We start from the raw sequence: 17,363 nt of genomic DNA, 5'->3' as shown, positions 1-17,363 counted from the left end.
GGAGTTGGTATGGGTCGAACTAGTGTTGGGTAATGGATATGGGTTATGGACTTGGGCTATGAAGGAAAGAGGGAAGGACCATGGGCCTAAGCCCATAATCCATAATTATATAAACCTTAAATCACCAATTATCTTTCATTTATCATACTCCATACACCACCCAAAACACACACTTAGTTCTCTCTCATTCTACTCTTTCTCTCTCTATCCGAAACCAAGAAGAAGAAGAAGAAGGATCGATTTCCGACCTGAGGTAATGATAGTATGTTATTGTAGAGATACAAACCCGAGTTATAGTCGCGTAACGACGAGCCGACACCGTTAAATCGTTTAAATCACAAGATACGGGTGGAATCGGGTATAAACCGGACCTAAGATGAGTTTAGGGATCACCCTAGCTCAAATCTGGATCAAACGGGACGAAAAACGATGAAAACGGTGAAAGAACGAGTGAGATCTCGTTTTTTCGGCGAAAACGCGGTTTTCCGGCGATGACGGCGCCGGAAAAGATAAAGGTGTCAGGGAATGTTCCCTGACCTAACCCTAGTTCTCTAAGGAAACTTAGAGAACTAGAGAGTGATTCTTTAGCTAGTTCGCTAAGGAAACTTAGAGAACTAGAGGGTGATTCTTTAGCTAGTTCGTTATGGAAGCTTAGCGAATCAGAGGGTGATTCGTTAGCTAGTTCGTTATGGGAGCTTAGCGAATCAGAGGGTGATTCTTTAGCTAGTTCGTTATGGGAGCTTAGCGAATCAGAGGGTGATTCTGTACCCAATTCGTTAAGGGCAAAGTAACGAACTAGGAGTTTAATATAAAGACAGAATGGTCCCTGGACTTAGAAAAGAATTATATAATTACATAACAGCCCTTGGAGTTTGGCAATTTATGAAAGATACCTTTAAAGGTTAATGAGTAACGATTAACTAACCAAGTAATGATTTAATGAAGTAAAACAGCTTAGACGTGTAAGACTAATTAAGTAGCAATGAGATGACTAGAGCGGTACTTAATACTGTAATTATTAAACAGTTAGACGCGCACAGCTCGAGAAGGAGTAACCGTTAGCAGAAGAAGTAACCGAGTTCATGTGAGTTTCTAGCCCCATTCCTTGTTATGTTTTCGGGGCTGTGTGCATACTTGATGTGTTGTTAATACATTTATCCTAAGAGATAAGTGTATGCCATATGTGATATATGTGATAGATATGAATGATTGCTTGTCGGTACGCGAACAATCTTCGGATATTGCGCGTACTGTCAGGTTAAAAATAAAGGTACGAATATTATATATCGTAGATGTATGAACATTACAAATGAACACTTGTCGGGGCGTGAACGATCTTCGGATATTGCACGTATCGACAAGGGGTATGGTTGTTAAATGAATGATGTAAAGAACGCCTAGAGTGTTCTTATGCTATAATGTAATTATTGTATATGTGAAGTATGTGTATACAGGTACACTAATGGTATGTGAGTCCTACGTTCGACATAGTAAGTTAGGATGGCGAATCTCTCTAACTTCTGTTGGACATAGACTTGGCAGGTGATGGCGTAGTTAAGGACTGCGGGCCTTATACGTGATATAGATGATAGATGTAAACGTAGATAGGGACAGTGGGCCTTATACGTGTTATAGGTATAGACGTCAACGTAGATAAGGACTGCGGACCTTATGCGTACTGTAGATATGCGTCAGCACGGGAAAGGATGGTGGACCTTATACGTGCTATATTTGTGTTGTGGCAGCATAGGAAAGGACTGTGGACCTTACACGTGCTGTATTTGTGTTGTGGTAGCATAGGGGAGGACTGCGGACTTCGTACGTGCTATGGTTAGGTTGCAACATAGGGAAGGACTGAGGACCTTGTACGTGTTGTTAATATAGGATGGTATAGGGAAGGACTGCGGACCTTGCACGTACCATAATTGGTGAACATAGGTAAGGACTGCGGACCTTTTACATGTTCACGACCTTGAGTACAGGTATAGACGGCGGACTATGAACGTACTCTCGGTAGACTGGGGTTAGTGATTGTAGATATGTATGGTAGTAAGTATGTATGTAGAACAGAAGGGTAACTAGTTAAGTATGAGTATGTATCTTCGGATACGTAAGTATGTATGATATGTGTATGTAATGTATGATTACCTGATTAACTATAACTCACTCAGCGTAGCTGACTTTTAGTATGCACGCAGGTGATCAGACTGAAGAGTTAGCATGAGGATGGCACGTGGCATGGACTGAACGACTGGCATCTGAAGATGAAAGAAATGATGTTTTAAAAGTAATGTTTTAAGTTGGTTTTAAGGAAAAGATTAAATGTTTTGTAATAAACGGTTAAGTTTTATATTCCGCGAAAGTTTTAATTAACTCTGATTTGTAAGAACTGTGTTTATGAGTAAATCCGACGCTAAAGTAGGGCTACCAGGAACGGGGCCTTACAGTAATATTTTGTTTCCATTGTGTTTTACGTTTCAAGTCATTGTGTTATATATATTCACCATTGTGTCTTACGTTTTAGGTCATTGTGTTATACGTAGTCACCATTGTGTCTTACGTTTTAGGTCATTGTGTTATACGTGTTCACCATTGTGTCTTACGTTTTAGGTCATTGTGTTATACGTATTCACCATTGTGTTTTACGTTTCAAGTTATTGTGTATCATGTATTAATCATTGTGTTTTATGTATTAGATAATTTGTTGTTATTTTATCAATATTTTTACATATTATTATTGCACAACGGTGTTATTAGTATTTAAAAAAATATAATGACGAGTTGAAAGACACAATGACGAAAAAAGACACAATGATAAGCGAAAAAGACACAATGGTGTGCGAAAAGACACAATGACGAAAAAAGACACAATGATAAGCGAAAAGACACATGACGAAAAAAGACACAATGAAAAACGAAAAGACACAATGGTGTGCCAAAAGACACAATGACGTGATTTTTGTTTTAAATTTTATATAATAAAAATCATACTCATATTAAAAATAAAAAAACGCTTGTTATTATGATGAATTTTTTTTTTTAAAAAAATATCATACGAAAAAGTTATAAACGTTTTAAAATGTTGGGGGTATTAACATGTGTCTTGCATGTGGAGAGAGAAAATGTGTACAATTACCTATATACCCTTTTTCTTTTGGCCCCCACTTGACACATGTCAATTATTTATGGCTTCTCATCCTTCTCATTTTTGTTACCCTTTATAGAATAACTTGACCCGAAAGACTAGTATTGAATTTTAGTATAAACTTTTAGAATAAAAGATAATATTTTAATTTTAATGAGTGTGTGTTAAATAGATTGTATAGTACTTAATATTTAATCACTAGGGGTCTTTTAGTATAGTAGTGTTCATAGAAGTATTAAAAGTTAAAGGTGTCGGATTGAGTGCACCTGGGTGTTTGTTACACAAGCCGGAGGTCTGTGATACAAGCCTAGTGTTCGGAGATCTGTGATACAGGCCGAAGATCTGGTGTTGGGGGGAGGAACGGATCTGGTGGAAGGAGATCTACAGTGGCCGCCGGAGAGATAACGGCGGTGTTTCGGTGGTTATTTTATTAACACGGAGATTTATCCGCAATGAGTTGCGAGAAGCCCTGGGCGAGAAAGGAGGCGGAGTGAGTGACGAGAAGGGAGTTGTGATGTGAGGGTAAACAATGGTGCGGTGAAGTGAATTGATGGCGGCCAGTCGAGAAGTATTATCGTCGTCTATATGTTTGCAAACAATAAATATATATATATATATATATATATATATATATATATATATAATGTTATTTTAGTCTTAATATTTAAAAATGTGTTTTTAAATAGATAGGTAAAAAAGACCCATTTGCCCTCATGTGTAAGACACATGACTGACTTAACAAGAATAATTAACTGAGTTAAGGTCAAAAGACAAACGGTGTAGCATTTTAAAACGTAAAGAGTAAATCATGTCAACTTTAAAGATAAAACACTGAAATTTGATGAAAAACCAAAGAACCTTTATAATTCTGTATGATTTTTAATTAAATTATAGAGGAATGAGATGTAACAACCATATGATGCGACACAAATTTAGATAAATTATAGATGCGAGACACAAATTTAAACAAATTATAGATTTAGGGATGGGGATGAGACGTGAATGCTCAATTAATCACTAAACTAATAGAGTGAGATTTTTTTAATTAAATTGTTTTTTATGTTTTTTTTATATCAAGTAGTTTTCTTGGTTTTAATCATTAGAAAATTCAAAAATAATGCAAACTTTCCAGCTGGGTATTTTGAATATGAACAAAACACACTACATCACTAACGAATCATATACTTTTGGCTACTGATGGTGAAGGCCCAGAGAAATCCTGATATATCAATGGCTCCGTTGAATGAGAACGACGGACACATGAAGCTGCTGCCTGTTGTTTTTCCCGATATGTTGCCCAAGTCACCAGATATAACCCTGCTATGATCAACACTCCTCCTAGAACACTGTTCACAAAAGCAACTTAACTGTCAAATACTAAAGTGTCAATTTTGACCCATTTACTTATGGGTGGACCGGGTCGGGTCATCAAACGAACTGTCCGACATGGAAATCTAAACACGTTGAAAGTTGAACATAAAGTTAAAAATATTCCCGACTGTAACATTCTAATTTCATATTTTGATGTAATGAAAATTAATGTTGGAAAATAAGAATAATGTGTTAGTGTATAGTATACACTAATATAGTTCTCATTGTAAATCATGTGTTTTGTTTCCTATGCCTTCTCATTGAATGAGATCAGTTACGCCCTGTTCTTGAGTTTTTTTAAAGGAGTGAAAGGAAAGAAAAACTAAGGAGAGTTAAAAAACTCAAGAACAAGGCGTTAATGCAAAGGGTAAATTAGTAAAAGTCTTATTTCCTTATTTTCTCTTAGTGTCATTCAATCTCATGGGTTTATATGGTGTTAATTTTTGGCACCGCGTTAGAGAATTAAGATAAGTAGTATTCTTGACAAGAATATGGAAAACTGAGATCTGATGTTTAAGCCAAATAGCATGTTAGGATGCATAAATGACATTTTATGGACTAGGAGTAGAAGCAGAGAATGAAGAACATGCCTTCCTAAATATATTGGGCTTCCAAGGAAGATTCTTGACAAAAAAGCAGTGGCAGCAGGTTGAAGCGGATTGTAAAGAGCAACCAAAGCAGGTCCCAGGATCTTGTTGGACCATGTTACAAGTGCATAATTCAACGCCGAAGTGATAACCCCCTGAAACAAACCAAGGTCGTCATGTACTGTGTCTTATCTTCACACATGTCGAATCAGTTGAAAGTCAACCGATTGTAATTATGTTTTTGTGATCATAGTTAAGGAGTTCTATGTACAAACAGATGTATATATAAAGATTATGTTTGTAGATGAAACTCATGAGTCATGTCTCTAAAACATATTTCTCACAAGGATGTTATTATAAGATTACATTGGTTGGGGTATTGCATATTTATTCCTAATCTGCTATGTTAGCTGGTTTAAGAGGAAAGACATGTAAATTTCTAAAAAGTTTGGCAAAGGAGAAGAATCTTACCGCATAAACTACTGCCCAAATCTCAGACGATGTCAAAGTCCAGTTTGCTGACTCATTGCTCATGGCGATAGCTGTTACAACCATAAAAACAGTACCAAAAAAGTACGAATACGCTGTCACTGAAAGGTTTGCAGGATACTTGGCCAACAGTGGAGCCTGAATTAATTTCAATTAAAAGCTACTGCATAAGTATATAATTCAACATACAATAATATTCCCAAAAGAGGATAAACCTTCATCCTATCCCATCAATGTTCCTAAAACTTATTGTCTTCTAGGTCAGATTAGAGGCGCAGAATTGTCTGGTTGGGTGGGTTGGATAACTGGTCAAAACAGGAAGGTTGACAAAATTAAACAAAAAAATTTATTACTTTTATATTTATAAATAACGTGTGTGCAACATACACAATTCAAAATACACTTTGGGTGATTGTGATAATTTGACCCATTCAAGCTGTTCTTTATTTAATCCGTTAGACCCATCAAAGATGAAACAAACTAAAATGACTAGGATATAAGTACAAGGGTCAAAATAGCCATCCACAGATGTTGTCACATAACACATAGAGCTAACATTTGTCCTAGAATACTTTATGCAAATGCATCACTTTCTTATAAACATGGTAGCTGCAAAGAGGACATGTAGATTACTATACAAATAACATGAGCTTATGGATTGTCTCATCTTTACGTAACTACCAACTCATTTGTATGGATTAAAATGTATAATATATATCTAGTTGAAGAATCAAATGATAATAGCTGGTTAAACTGGTAAAAAGAAATTATAGGAATTAAAATATACGAATGGGTACCTGAATAGCTAAAAAGGCTGCCATACAAATACAGTTTCCTATTAAGCAAAGGACACCAAGGTGCCAATTGTCAATCCATCCAGGAAGTTGGGGTGCCACCAATTCTTGGTGATGTGCTTGTAAAAGGGGTGCATACCCCAGTAGAGCAGGTCCACGAAATAGAACCATTAAAACGGCACCAGAAACACAAACAAGGGTTCCTCCAACTTTGGCCTGACCTTCAATCTTCAGCAGATTTAATGTTTCTATACTGCATGTGCATCAAATAATGTGAACTTAAGATATCATTAATACATGTAGCGAGTATAAATCTGAAGAGTTGACATTAATTAATAAATAAAAAAAATCACCCCATGATTGCAGCGAGTATGAATGTAAAGACGGGAATTGAAGGTTGTAAGGCTGCAGCATATGTTGGATTTGTGTAGCCAAGACCAACAAGAAACAAAAGCTGGTTCCCAAAGATCCTAAAACAAAGAGAAATAAGAATGTAAACTTTGGAGATAACAGAGGATTAACCCAATAAGAATGTAACAGAGTTACCCAGTCAACCCAAGAAGAAAGAAATCTCTAGTCATAGCTGGTCTGATTCTCCTGCAAACAACACCAACTTTGTATTTAGTCATTACGAATGAATACTGTACTACTAAATAAATCAATTATTAGTAAGTAAAATACATACATACATACATACTTTTCACATAAATAGTAAGGGCAAGGATGTCACGGTAGACGCAGAAAACGATCTCGTTGACTCCGCCGTTGAGGGCAACCGTGGTGATGACGTGGTATCCGCCATTGAACAACTGGACCAACACCATTGCCGCGTGGGCCTTCCATGAGGACGACGACATCCTAGTAGTAGAGATCTAATCTAATCTAATCTAAAGAAGATAGATATTTTAATAATAGGCGATCGATCGTATGTGGGTAGACATATAAATTTTGGTGGCAAGTTGATCTCAATAATAAACAATTCATTCATTCGGTCGATTATGTGATGACATACATAGATTGAATAAAAGAATAATAATCAACTGTTGAATTTTGGAGTTTTCTGTCATAGTCATTGTAAGGGGGCGGCTGTTATCCACTATCTGTTTCAAGTTAATCTCACAAGAAAACACTACACAGTACAAATGTTATCCACAATCTCCACTATATCCGCTGCGAACAGGGACATACTAGTATTTCCGAAGTGTACAATTTCCGAGACACGTGGCCCGGGTACAAATGTTATCCACAATCTCCACTATAAATAGGATCCTCTATCAAATGGTAAAGTACTTCGACTCAACTCTTTCGACCATATACTGTTTAAGCTTTATACAATTTCTGCAGTGTGAAAACACATGTTCACCATGGTAAGAACTTATGTTTCTTTCTTTTTTTTTTTACAACCAACACCCCAAATGTTGTAAGGGGTGCTAGCAAAATTCGTCATTTCAGGACTTAAAGCCAGAACTCTTTATTCTAAGGGGTATACACCCATCAACACCATTTACATCATTTGTAACGTATACGCCACATCAGCTTCCCTCCCATCGTTCATAGTGGAGATTCTGGATACCATTTGTACTTCGACTCAACTCTTTCAGCCATATACTGTTTAAGCTTTACACAATTTTTGCAGTATGAAAACACCCGTTCACCCCGTAAAAACTTATGTTTCTTTTTTCTTTTTTTTGACTAACAACATTCCAAATGTTGTAAGGGGTACTAGCAAAATTCACCAGAACTCCTTATTCTAAGGGGTACCAATCAACACAATTTACATCATTCGCCATGTCTTCATCCTTAAATCATGGGTATACACCATTCTCGTCATTCTCTATTTTTGTTTTTCTTTTTTATTTAATATAATTTATAACTTTTATAAAATAAATTAAAACTTAAAACAATTTATAAAATAATAACTTTAAAAAAATCAATATCAAATAATGAAGGTTCATCTCCATTTACATCATTCGTCACGTCTACGCCACATCAGCCTCCCTCCCATCATTCATCTTCACCCTTAAACCATGGGTATACACCATTCTCGTCATTCTCCATTTTTGTTTTTCTTTTTTATTTAATATAATTGTGACAATCGTCAATTTCAGGTTAACTCCGTTAACTCAACTCCGTCAATTCAAACTTAAGATCACTAAATCTATAACGCGCACTTCATTACATTTAAACTAGGGTTTAAATGACGCTTAACACTTACTACATGCGTAGTCTTTCGGGATTTGCACCAAAACGCAAACGAGTTGACGCAAACGATTGATGAATAAACGAAAAACGTCAAAACAATAATTATGTGATAATTATGTGTTAACATATGTGTTACTTGATTATATTGTGTGTAATGTTAGACAAGAAATAAGAACTAAGTTAGTTAAGTTAGAAAAACAACACTTGAAAGTAGAGGGACTTGAGTGTAACTTGTATATCTATAAATATATCATTAACTTAACCCTAACTATTATTATTATTATAAACCCAACCCCGATCGGAACCCTCCCACCCCAAAACCTTGGCTGCCGTCCACTTTGCACACACATACATCAAGAAATCAAGCTTGTGATTGAAGAACTAGGTGCTAGGAAGGTATAATTGATCATCCTTTACATTCTTGTTGATTGATTTTGATGTTTAATGGGTTAATTGAAAACCCTAGATGAGCCGATTTCATGTATGTATGAAGTTAACATGATTGTTGTTGATTGATGATGATTTGATAACTAGATTGAATCTTGTTGCATGTAAATTATTGTGTCTTTGATTTGAGTTCAAACACAAACCCTAATCAAGTATGTAATATGTAATTGATGTGCATGGATGGTGTTTATGGAGTTTAGAGGGTCATATGAATGCATGATAGTTCATAGGTTGTTAATATATTGAGTTTGGATGCAAACAGTTTCTGGACAGAATGTGTACATGATGTTTAAGTGACTGTAACGAAGTGTAAACGTGAAAATTGGTTGAGATTATTGGTACTGCAGTAAACTAGGTTGAGTCTAGTTTCTATAAAGTATAAGTTTGTAATTTTTGGACAAGTAGAAGTTAACTTTTATGATTTTACAAAAACGTTGTGCAAAGCTGTGCTGTTAGACCTGCTGTTAGGTTATGTTGTAAATGTTATATCTCATGAACTACGAGACCAATTGGGTTGGTTCCACTTCTGGAAGTTGACTCATTGAGTTAGGAACCAAACCCAAGTGGTCTTGCATTTATTGGATTTTTCGTTTAACGGGAATTGCAAATAAAATTCTGTTGTGCATGAATCTGACTGTTATGAGTTTGCTGTAATGATTTGATGATTGTGAGAAAACTATGAGGAATAAAAATGTAATAAAATATGTTCTGGAAACCTAAGACATATGTGCTTCTGTGATGATTTTTGATAAATTAATTGAGATGCTATGATCGGTGAAGTAGTAAATCTTTCTAGTAGGATTTCTGTCTCGGTGAAACTAGCTGCTGAGTTTTGTGAAAATGCATGAAATATGATACTTGCTAATTTATTATCGTGTTTTGATCAAATTGCCCTTGAGGGGAATGATTGCAAGATAATTGTCATGTTTTGACTAAAATGCCCTTGCGGGGAATAACTGCTAATTGATTGTCATAATTTGACCAAAATGCCCTTATGGGGAATAATGGCTAGTTAATTGTTATTTGTTGACCAAAATGCCCTTACGGGGAAAAATTGCTAGTAATGTACGTTATAAATACATGACACGTATATGATTGCTTACACATGTGATGTGTCACAAAAACACTTGTTAAAGTCACACACGATTCACGAACGAAACACGAAACATGTTATGTGCATAGGTATTATGTGACGGGTCTAGAGACTCGATAATATTCCGACACTTAGAAAAATCTCTTTGTTGTTTTAGAACGTTAGAGAGAGTTTTTCGGTGACGCGCATCTTGGTGATTTATTTTGGGAAATTCTTCGCAAACAGTGAGTTTCACTTTCCCCTCTTTAAACTGTTTTCAAACGTTTTTCACTTGGGGGAGATAACATACTCCACAACGCATTTAAGATTTTGTTATAAATTATATATCACTTGTAAAGGCTAAGTGGCAAACGAAATATTTGAAGTCCTACACATCGAACCGGTTAATATTTAGAATAGCGAGTCACTGTTGAGTAGTACTACTGGGTTTGACAAACCCCACCTAATGCTAAACTCGACTGGAGGTCGAGCGGGTGTAATTTTGGCTAACACGTACCATGGTCTGGAGGACCTGGTGACAAGGCACTTACTAAACGAGTCAGTTTCGGTGTCGAACACTTAGTAATACTTGTTGTATAGACTAGCTACCTATCGATATATAATTTGACATAACACTATCTGGTAACGCAAAACGCTTAACGCAAAACGCCGTAACGTGGTTACGCAAAACGCTTAACGCAAAACGCCGTAACGTGGTTACGCAAAACGCTTAACGTAAAACGCTGAACGCAAACGCTAAACGATTTATTTTATATAACTTGTGAACTCACCAACCTTGTGTTGACACTTTTAGTATGTTATTCTCAGGTAGCCGAGGCGGGCGCGCGGTTTAGGAACATGCATTGATTGAAAACGCTTTTGTCTTGCAAACTTATTTTTAACGATTATCTTTGGTTTTAAGTCGTCCTGCGTGACGCAACTTTTGATTAAAGGTTTTTACGCTTCCGCATTTAAATTACTCGTAAACGTTTTCATGGTTTTGAAACTTTAATTTATGGTTTGATTATAACTGATGATTCCGATCCTGCCAGTTCACACCCTCTGAAGGTAAAACTCCGTTAGTGGATTTTGAGGGTGTGACAATAATTTATAACTTTTATAAAATAAATTAAAACTTAAAACAATTTATTAAATAATAACTTAAAAAAATCAATATCAAATAATGAAGGTTCATCTCCGTTTACATCATTCGTCACGTCTACGCCACATCAGCCTCCCTCCATCATTCATCTTCACCCTTAAACCATGGGTATACACTATTCTCGTCATTCTCCATTTTTTTCTTTTTTATTTAATATTTAGTTATAGTTTTTATAAAATAAATTAAAACTTAAACAATTTATAAAATAATAACTTTAAAAAATCAATATTAAATAATGAAGGTTCATCTCCATATTGAAAACTATTTATAAAAATCAAATTTAAAAAATCAATATTAAAAATTATATACTATACATAAAAACTAATTTGTCGGTGTCACAAAAACTTAAAAGTACCATTTTATTATTTTTTTATTGTTTAATAAGTCATAGTGATTTTTAGGGGGTGTTTGTTTTTTCTTCAAACATCTTCAAGGGAGCTAATGTCTGCAGGCGCGCAGACATTACCCTTGAAGACTGTTTGTTTTTTTTCTTAAAACAGATCTGAAGTTATCTTCTTTCATCTTAAAAGAAAAGCAAGGAAATCTTGCTTAAAACATCTTCACAAAAAAACCCTACTCTTCTCCCTTTGCAGCCACCCTCTCATCCACTGCTCCTACCACCGTCCGCCAACACCACCACCCACCGTACGCCGCCACCACCACCCCCGTACCCCGCCGCCACCGTCCACCACCATCCACCGCCACCACCACCGTCCACCACCCACCATCCATCACCACCACCGTCCACCACCCACCATCCATCACCACCACCGTCCGCCACCACCACCACCATCCATCACCGCCACCACCACCACCCACCATCCATCACCACCACCGTCCGCCACCACCACCACCATCCATCACCACCACCGTCCACCACCCACCATCCATCACCACCACCACCATCCATCACCGCCACCACCACCATCCATCACCCACCACCACCACCATCCATCACCACCACCGTCCACCACCAACCAAAACCATCCATCACCACCACCCATTGTCCACCGCCACTACCCACCGTCCGCCGCCACTACCACCATCCACCACCACCACCTTCCACCACCCACCAAAACCAAATCGGCATGGCAAGCAAAGACTAAAAACTAGATGTAACTTGAATAAATGACTTCTATCTTGTGAGATAAGTTTGACAGTTATGCAGACAGTATCAGCTTATAAAAACAAACAGTCTTATATTTTCAGCTTGCAGATCTTCAGACCACATCTTCAGTTGCAGACATGAAAACAGATGAAATCAGCTTGCAGACAGTTTATGTCTGCAAAAACAAACAGCACCTTAGCCAATTATGTTTGCGTAGCGTGGTGGTTGTTTTATTGTTTGTTTATATTTAAGTCACTCTTGCTTGCAACCCAAGTTCGAAGAGACTTCTTTGCTTCTTTTATGATGTTTTATATTTTCTATTATTTTATGTGTTTTTTTTGTTTTAATATTTTAGTTTGACGAATTTGTAATTTAGGTTTTTTCTGGAACCATAATAAACATATCTAATACCAGCTGAATTCACGTTGACTTGTTGTCGCAATGTCCGAGTTTTATCACCATCACCCAGGTTTTATCCATCGAATAAACGTCGTTTTAAATATGTTATTTCTTTATACTATTAGCTATACGAGTGCTACCACTATTGTGGGCTTCTAGTAACTTACTTTTAGGTTTAATGTCGGTATCGTAACAAACCTACTGATACCGACCAAATTCGTGTAATTTTGATTATAAGTTGTACATTTGTCGTTCCTGTTTTGGACGTTTACAGATTTATCCGATTAATTTAGTGTCAGTGTCGTAATAAACATAGTCGACACCGACTAAGTTTGTGTCGATTCATGGCATTTTGATCATAAGTTTGTACATTTGTGGTGACCATTTTGGATGTCTACAGATTTATCCGGTTGATTTAGTGTCGGTGTCGTAACAAATTTACTCGATATCGACCAAGTTTGTGTTGTTGCGCCGCCGCAACGCGGCAGGATTCCCTAGTTAATACAAATATCAATAAAAAAGAAATCATCTCCAACCTTGCCCGTCTTCTCTTTCTCTTCGTTCATTTTCTTTCCTACCATTAACAAAGTGATGCTCCATCCCCATAACTTCTATTCTAAGTTTCAAACATTTCATCAAAAAACAAAAAAAGAAAAGAAAACGAGCCATTGGCCGCATGACTAGCGTGAGGACAGACAGGGAGGTCACGTCACGCGTGAGGGGTTTAGGGGTCGGGGTGGTGTTCCAGGGAGACCAGGCGCGTGAGGGTTGCCAGTTGAGCTGCCACGTCGGACCAGTACTGGTGTACACCGGCCAACCTTAAAGAGGAAATTCTTAAGGAAAACCTTCACGTCCACCCCATTAAAGTGGTGATGACATATGTTTAAGTGTATAGTTTATTGTTATTGTTAAGTTAACTTTCTTAAACATAAATATATTATGTTAGAAACCTATGTATTACACGTGCTTAATAAATCCATGTCGTAAACCAATTTATTACATGTGTTGAATAAATCTAAGATGTTGTAAACCAGTTTCTATAAAAAGTTGAATATTATCAGCTACAGGTGATATAGAAATATGAACTAATGAAGATTTTAAGAATTACAAATAGCAAATAACGAAGATTTAAGAAATAAAAAAACTTTATTTCAAAGTAAGATATAATTGAAATATTCTTATGATTTTGTAAGTTTTAATAATATATATATATATATATATATATATATATATATATATATATATATATATAGGTTTAAGTTCAAGAAAGAAATCAAATTATTGCAAGAAATGAGAGAAATGAATATGAGACACTAGTTTTATTTTAGGTATTAATTATATAAAAATAAATAAAAAAGATGTAAATGCAACAATAAATGCACTCTCTCTCTCCAATTAATACAACTAATATAACCATAATAAATATCTCTAATTAATATATCTAACTAATTTAACTATAATAATTAAAAAGATAAAAACACTGCTTTAGTTTTATTTTTTATTTGCACATTCTTCGTTTTATTCAACATAAATACAATTTATTCATATAATACTATATTTTTAATTATTAAAAAAATAATTTTCACTCAATATATTACCATATATCAACGTATTTAAGTTCAATAAATATACAACCTACACAAAGTTATATGACCTACACTTGTTTTGAGCAATAAAAACGTACAACATGCAAAAAACATATAACTTACATATGTAATTCGACATCAACAATTATACAAACTACACAAATATACACATACCCTACACATGCGTTTGTCATATGTTTTTCGTATGTAGCTATATGTTTTCTTATTCTTAGAACAAGTGTAGGTTATATGTTTTTGTGTAGGTTTTATATTTTTATTGAAATTTAATGCAACCATGTGTAAGATAGTTTTTGTATTATTCATCACAGTGTAACTACGTGTTGATAGATATTGATATGTTGAATTTGAAGAAATTGGTTTTTAAAAGAAATTAATGTATGAATAAATTGTATTTGTGTAAGATAAAATTTTCGTGTGTATGTTATATATTTTTTGTGTGTAGGTTATATGTTTTCGTGTGCGTGTGTATTTTATTGATGATGAATTTTGTGTGTAGGTTAAATGTTTTTCGTGTGTAGGTTATATGTTGTCGTATTCTTGGAACAAGTGTAGATTATACGCTTTTTGTGTAGGTTGTATGTTTTTTGTTGATATCTAATGCAAACACATGTAAAATTGTTTTTTTTGGTATTATTCATCATAATGTAAGTATGTGTTGATGGATATTAATATATTGAGTTGAAAGAAATTAGTTTTGGATAGAAAGAAATTTTAATGTATGAATAAATTATACTTGTGTAGGATAAAAATTTAAGAAACAAAAAGTAAGTTATAAAAATAAATGAGTTCTTAATATTTTCTAATTATAATAATTATTTAGTTATATTAATTAAATAAATAAGTATTATGGTTTATTAGTTATATTAATTGAAGAAATAGAATAATTAGTAGTTTCTTTATTTAGCTTTAAGCATTTAAAACTTAAAACAAAACTAGTGATCCATATTCATTTTATTACATTTCTTGCAATAATATCATTTCTCTCTTGAACCATCCCCTATATATATATATATATATATATATATATATATATATATATATATATATATATATCGCTTAAACGAGCTGTTAGGTGCTGAAACGAACTGAAAACTCGCTTAAACGACCTTTTAGGTGCCGAAACGAACTGAAAAATCGCTTAAACGAGCTGTTAGGTGCTGAAACGAACTGAAAAATCGCTTAAACGAGCTGTTAAGTGCAGAAACGAACTAAAAAAATCGCTTAAACGAGCTTTTGCTGTTAAAACGAGCTGTAACGTGTTGAAAACGCGCTGATTCGTTGGTCCAAAAAAAACTGACCCTAAACCCGTTTTTAACCGTTCCGACCTTGACCCGTTCTAACCCGAACCTGTTGACCCTAACCCGTTCCGATCCGAACCAAAATAACCCCTTTTTTAAGTGTCCCGTTTCGACCCTAACCCGTTTCAACCATAACCCGTTCCGACCCATGAACCGTTGCGACCCAACCCAACTCATTTGCCACCTCTATTAACAATATAACTAAAATGATTGTAATTTATTGCAATTTTCAAACAAAAAAAAAATTGAGCATTTTTCATTTTGTTTTCAACTTTTGCAATTTATTGCAATTTTTCGAACTTTTTTTTTTTGCAAATTTTCATAATTTTAAATTATATTTTGCATTTTTACTTATTTTCGTAACTTTTAAAAATTATGCAAAGTAAGAGCATTAAAAAAAAACTATATTACCTGCAATCCTGGTAAAATATATATGATTGGAACAAAAATGAAAGTTCAATAACCTAACTGGAACAAAAGCTTTTATCAGTGACCTGATTGGAACAAATTTCAAATTTGGTTACCATTTTATGTAGTATTCCCTTTTTTAATAGCAAAGTCTTGAAATCTGAGATCCTTGACCTTATTAAATATATCATCTCTATCAAGTTTTACATATACAGTTCAATTCATTTTGTTTTCTTTTTGGGTTCTTTAATGTTTTTACAAATCGTTGTATGGTTATTATTTAGATACATGTTATGAAAAATGAAAATACTAGTTAGAAAAATGTTAGCAAAACGATTTTCATTATTTAGAGAGAGCTTTTTTAACTTTCTTTTATAAATAAAAAAATGTTTTTGATTATTTGTAAATAAATAAATAAATTTGTATTTGTTTATAACAATGTTTTTTAACTTTTTTTTTTCAAAGAAAAACGGTTCAAAAGAAAATAAAATTTTCAAACGAGCGAATATGACAAGTTACATATGATATTCTAAGAGGTGAGGTATGACAAGTAACAAGGATACGTTTAGACTTGTCCATAGAAAAACAAATATATATTACCAGAACATATACGATTGTATGACTTTGATTTTTCCTTTTTTTCTTTGGTAATACTCAAACCGAAAACAACCGTAAGACTTAAGTATGATTTAGCAAAAACAATATAAATAAAAGAGGTTACAAGCTAGGGACACTCGATATTGAATATTGTTAAGAGATGATTAACTAACTTTTCACGGAAATAGGCAATCGGTGCAAGCATAGAAAGGGCAAGAAAGTCACGATACAAGCAGAAAACGATCTCGTTCACACCACCATTTAGAGCTACTTTCGTGAGCACATGATATCCTCCACTCAACACTTGCACCCATGCCATTGCCACGTGCGCTTTCCTTGCTTCACCTCCTCCGCTAACACCAACACCGCCATATGATATTTCCATCTAGCCCATGATACGGAAGAAGCATGAATTTATAATTAATCAGTAGGTTGAGTTTCCATTTCAAGTTCAACCAATTGAAAATGACTCATTCGGTGGCTTGAATGTAAATGAAAGAGATTTCCTAAGATCTTAGGATTGAAGCAAAAGAATAAATTATGAAAAGGAAACACCTACACTAGATTCATTTTTTTAAGGTGCTGCTAAACATACCCCTCCTTACTCCATTTTTACTAAATATACTCTCCCCCTGAACTTATTACATAAATTATAATTAGCTCTTGACATTATTTTA

General features: G+C 34.8%; 1 protein-coding gene across 1 annotated transcript; it reads right to left on the bottom strand.

Moving 5' to 3' along the window:
• Positions 1-4,212: 4,212 nt before the first annotated feature.
• LOC143578486 (WAT1-related protein At3g45870-like) lies at positions 4,213-17,115 on the bottom strand. Its single transcript, XM_077062056.1, has 7 exons — positions 16,860-17,115; positions 6,933-6,983; positions 6,740-6,856; positions 6,390-6,639; positions 5,575-5,730; positions 5,107-5,258; positions 4,213-4,491 (listed from the first exon to the last, which is right to left on the bottom strand). The coding sequence occupies exons 1-7, from the start codon at positions 17,069-17,071 to the stop codon at positions 4,323-4,325; spliced, it is 1,107 nt and encodes a 368-aa protein (XP_076918171.1). The 5' UTR covers positions 17,072-17,115; the 3' UTR covers positions 4,213-4,322.
• Positions 17,116-17,363: the final 248 nt, after the last annotated feature.

Source organism: Bidens hawaiensis, unplaced genomic scaffold (assembly GCF_021521415.1).
Source record: "Bidens hawaiensis isolate Kalapana, Puna unplaced genomic scaffold, B.hawaiensis_p1.1 tig00029277_1, whole genome shotgun sequence".
Taxonomy (NCBI): domain Eukaryota; kingdom Viridiplantae; phylum Streptophyta; class Magnoliopsida; order Asterales; family Asteraceae; genus Bidens; species Bidens hawaiensis.
Note: the sequence above shows the minus strand (reverse complement) of the source record. Positions and strands in the feature narration are given on the sequence as shown.

Excerpts from the sequence above, each read along its gene's own strand:
- LOC143578486 (XM_077062056.1), bottom strand. The coding sequence starts at position 17,071 with ATGGAAATATCATATGGCGGTGTTGGTGTTAGCGGAGGAGGTGAAGCA. Across the intron at positions 6,857-6,932 it reads TTTCTTCTTGGGTTGACTGG|GATCTTTGGGAACCAGCTTT; the intron begins GTAACTCTGTTA and ends TCTTTGTTTTAG. Across the intron at positions 4,492-5,106 it reads AGCCCAATATATTTAGGAAG|TGTTCTAGGAGGAGTGTTGA; the intron begins GCATGTTCTTCA and ends TTTTGTGAACAG.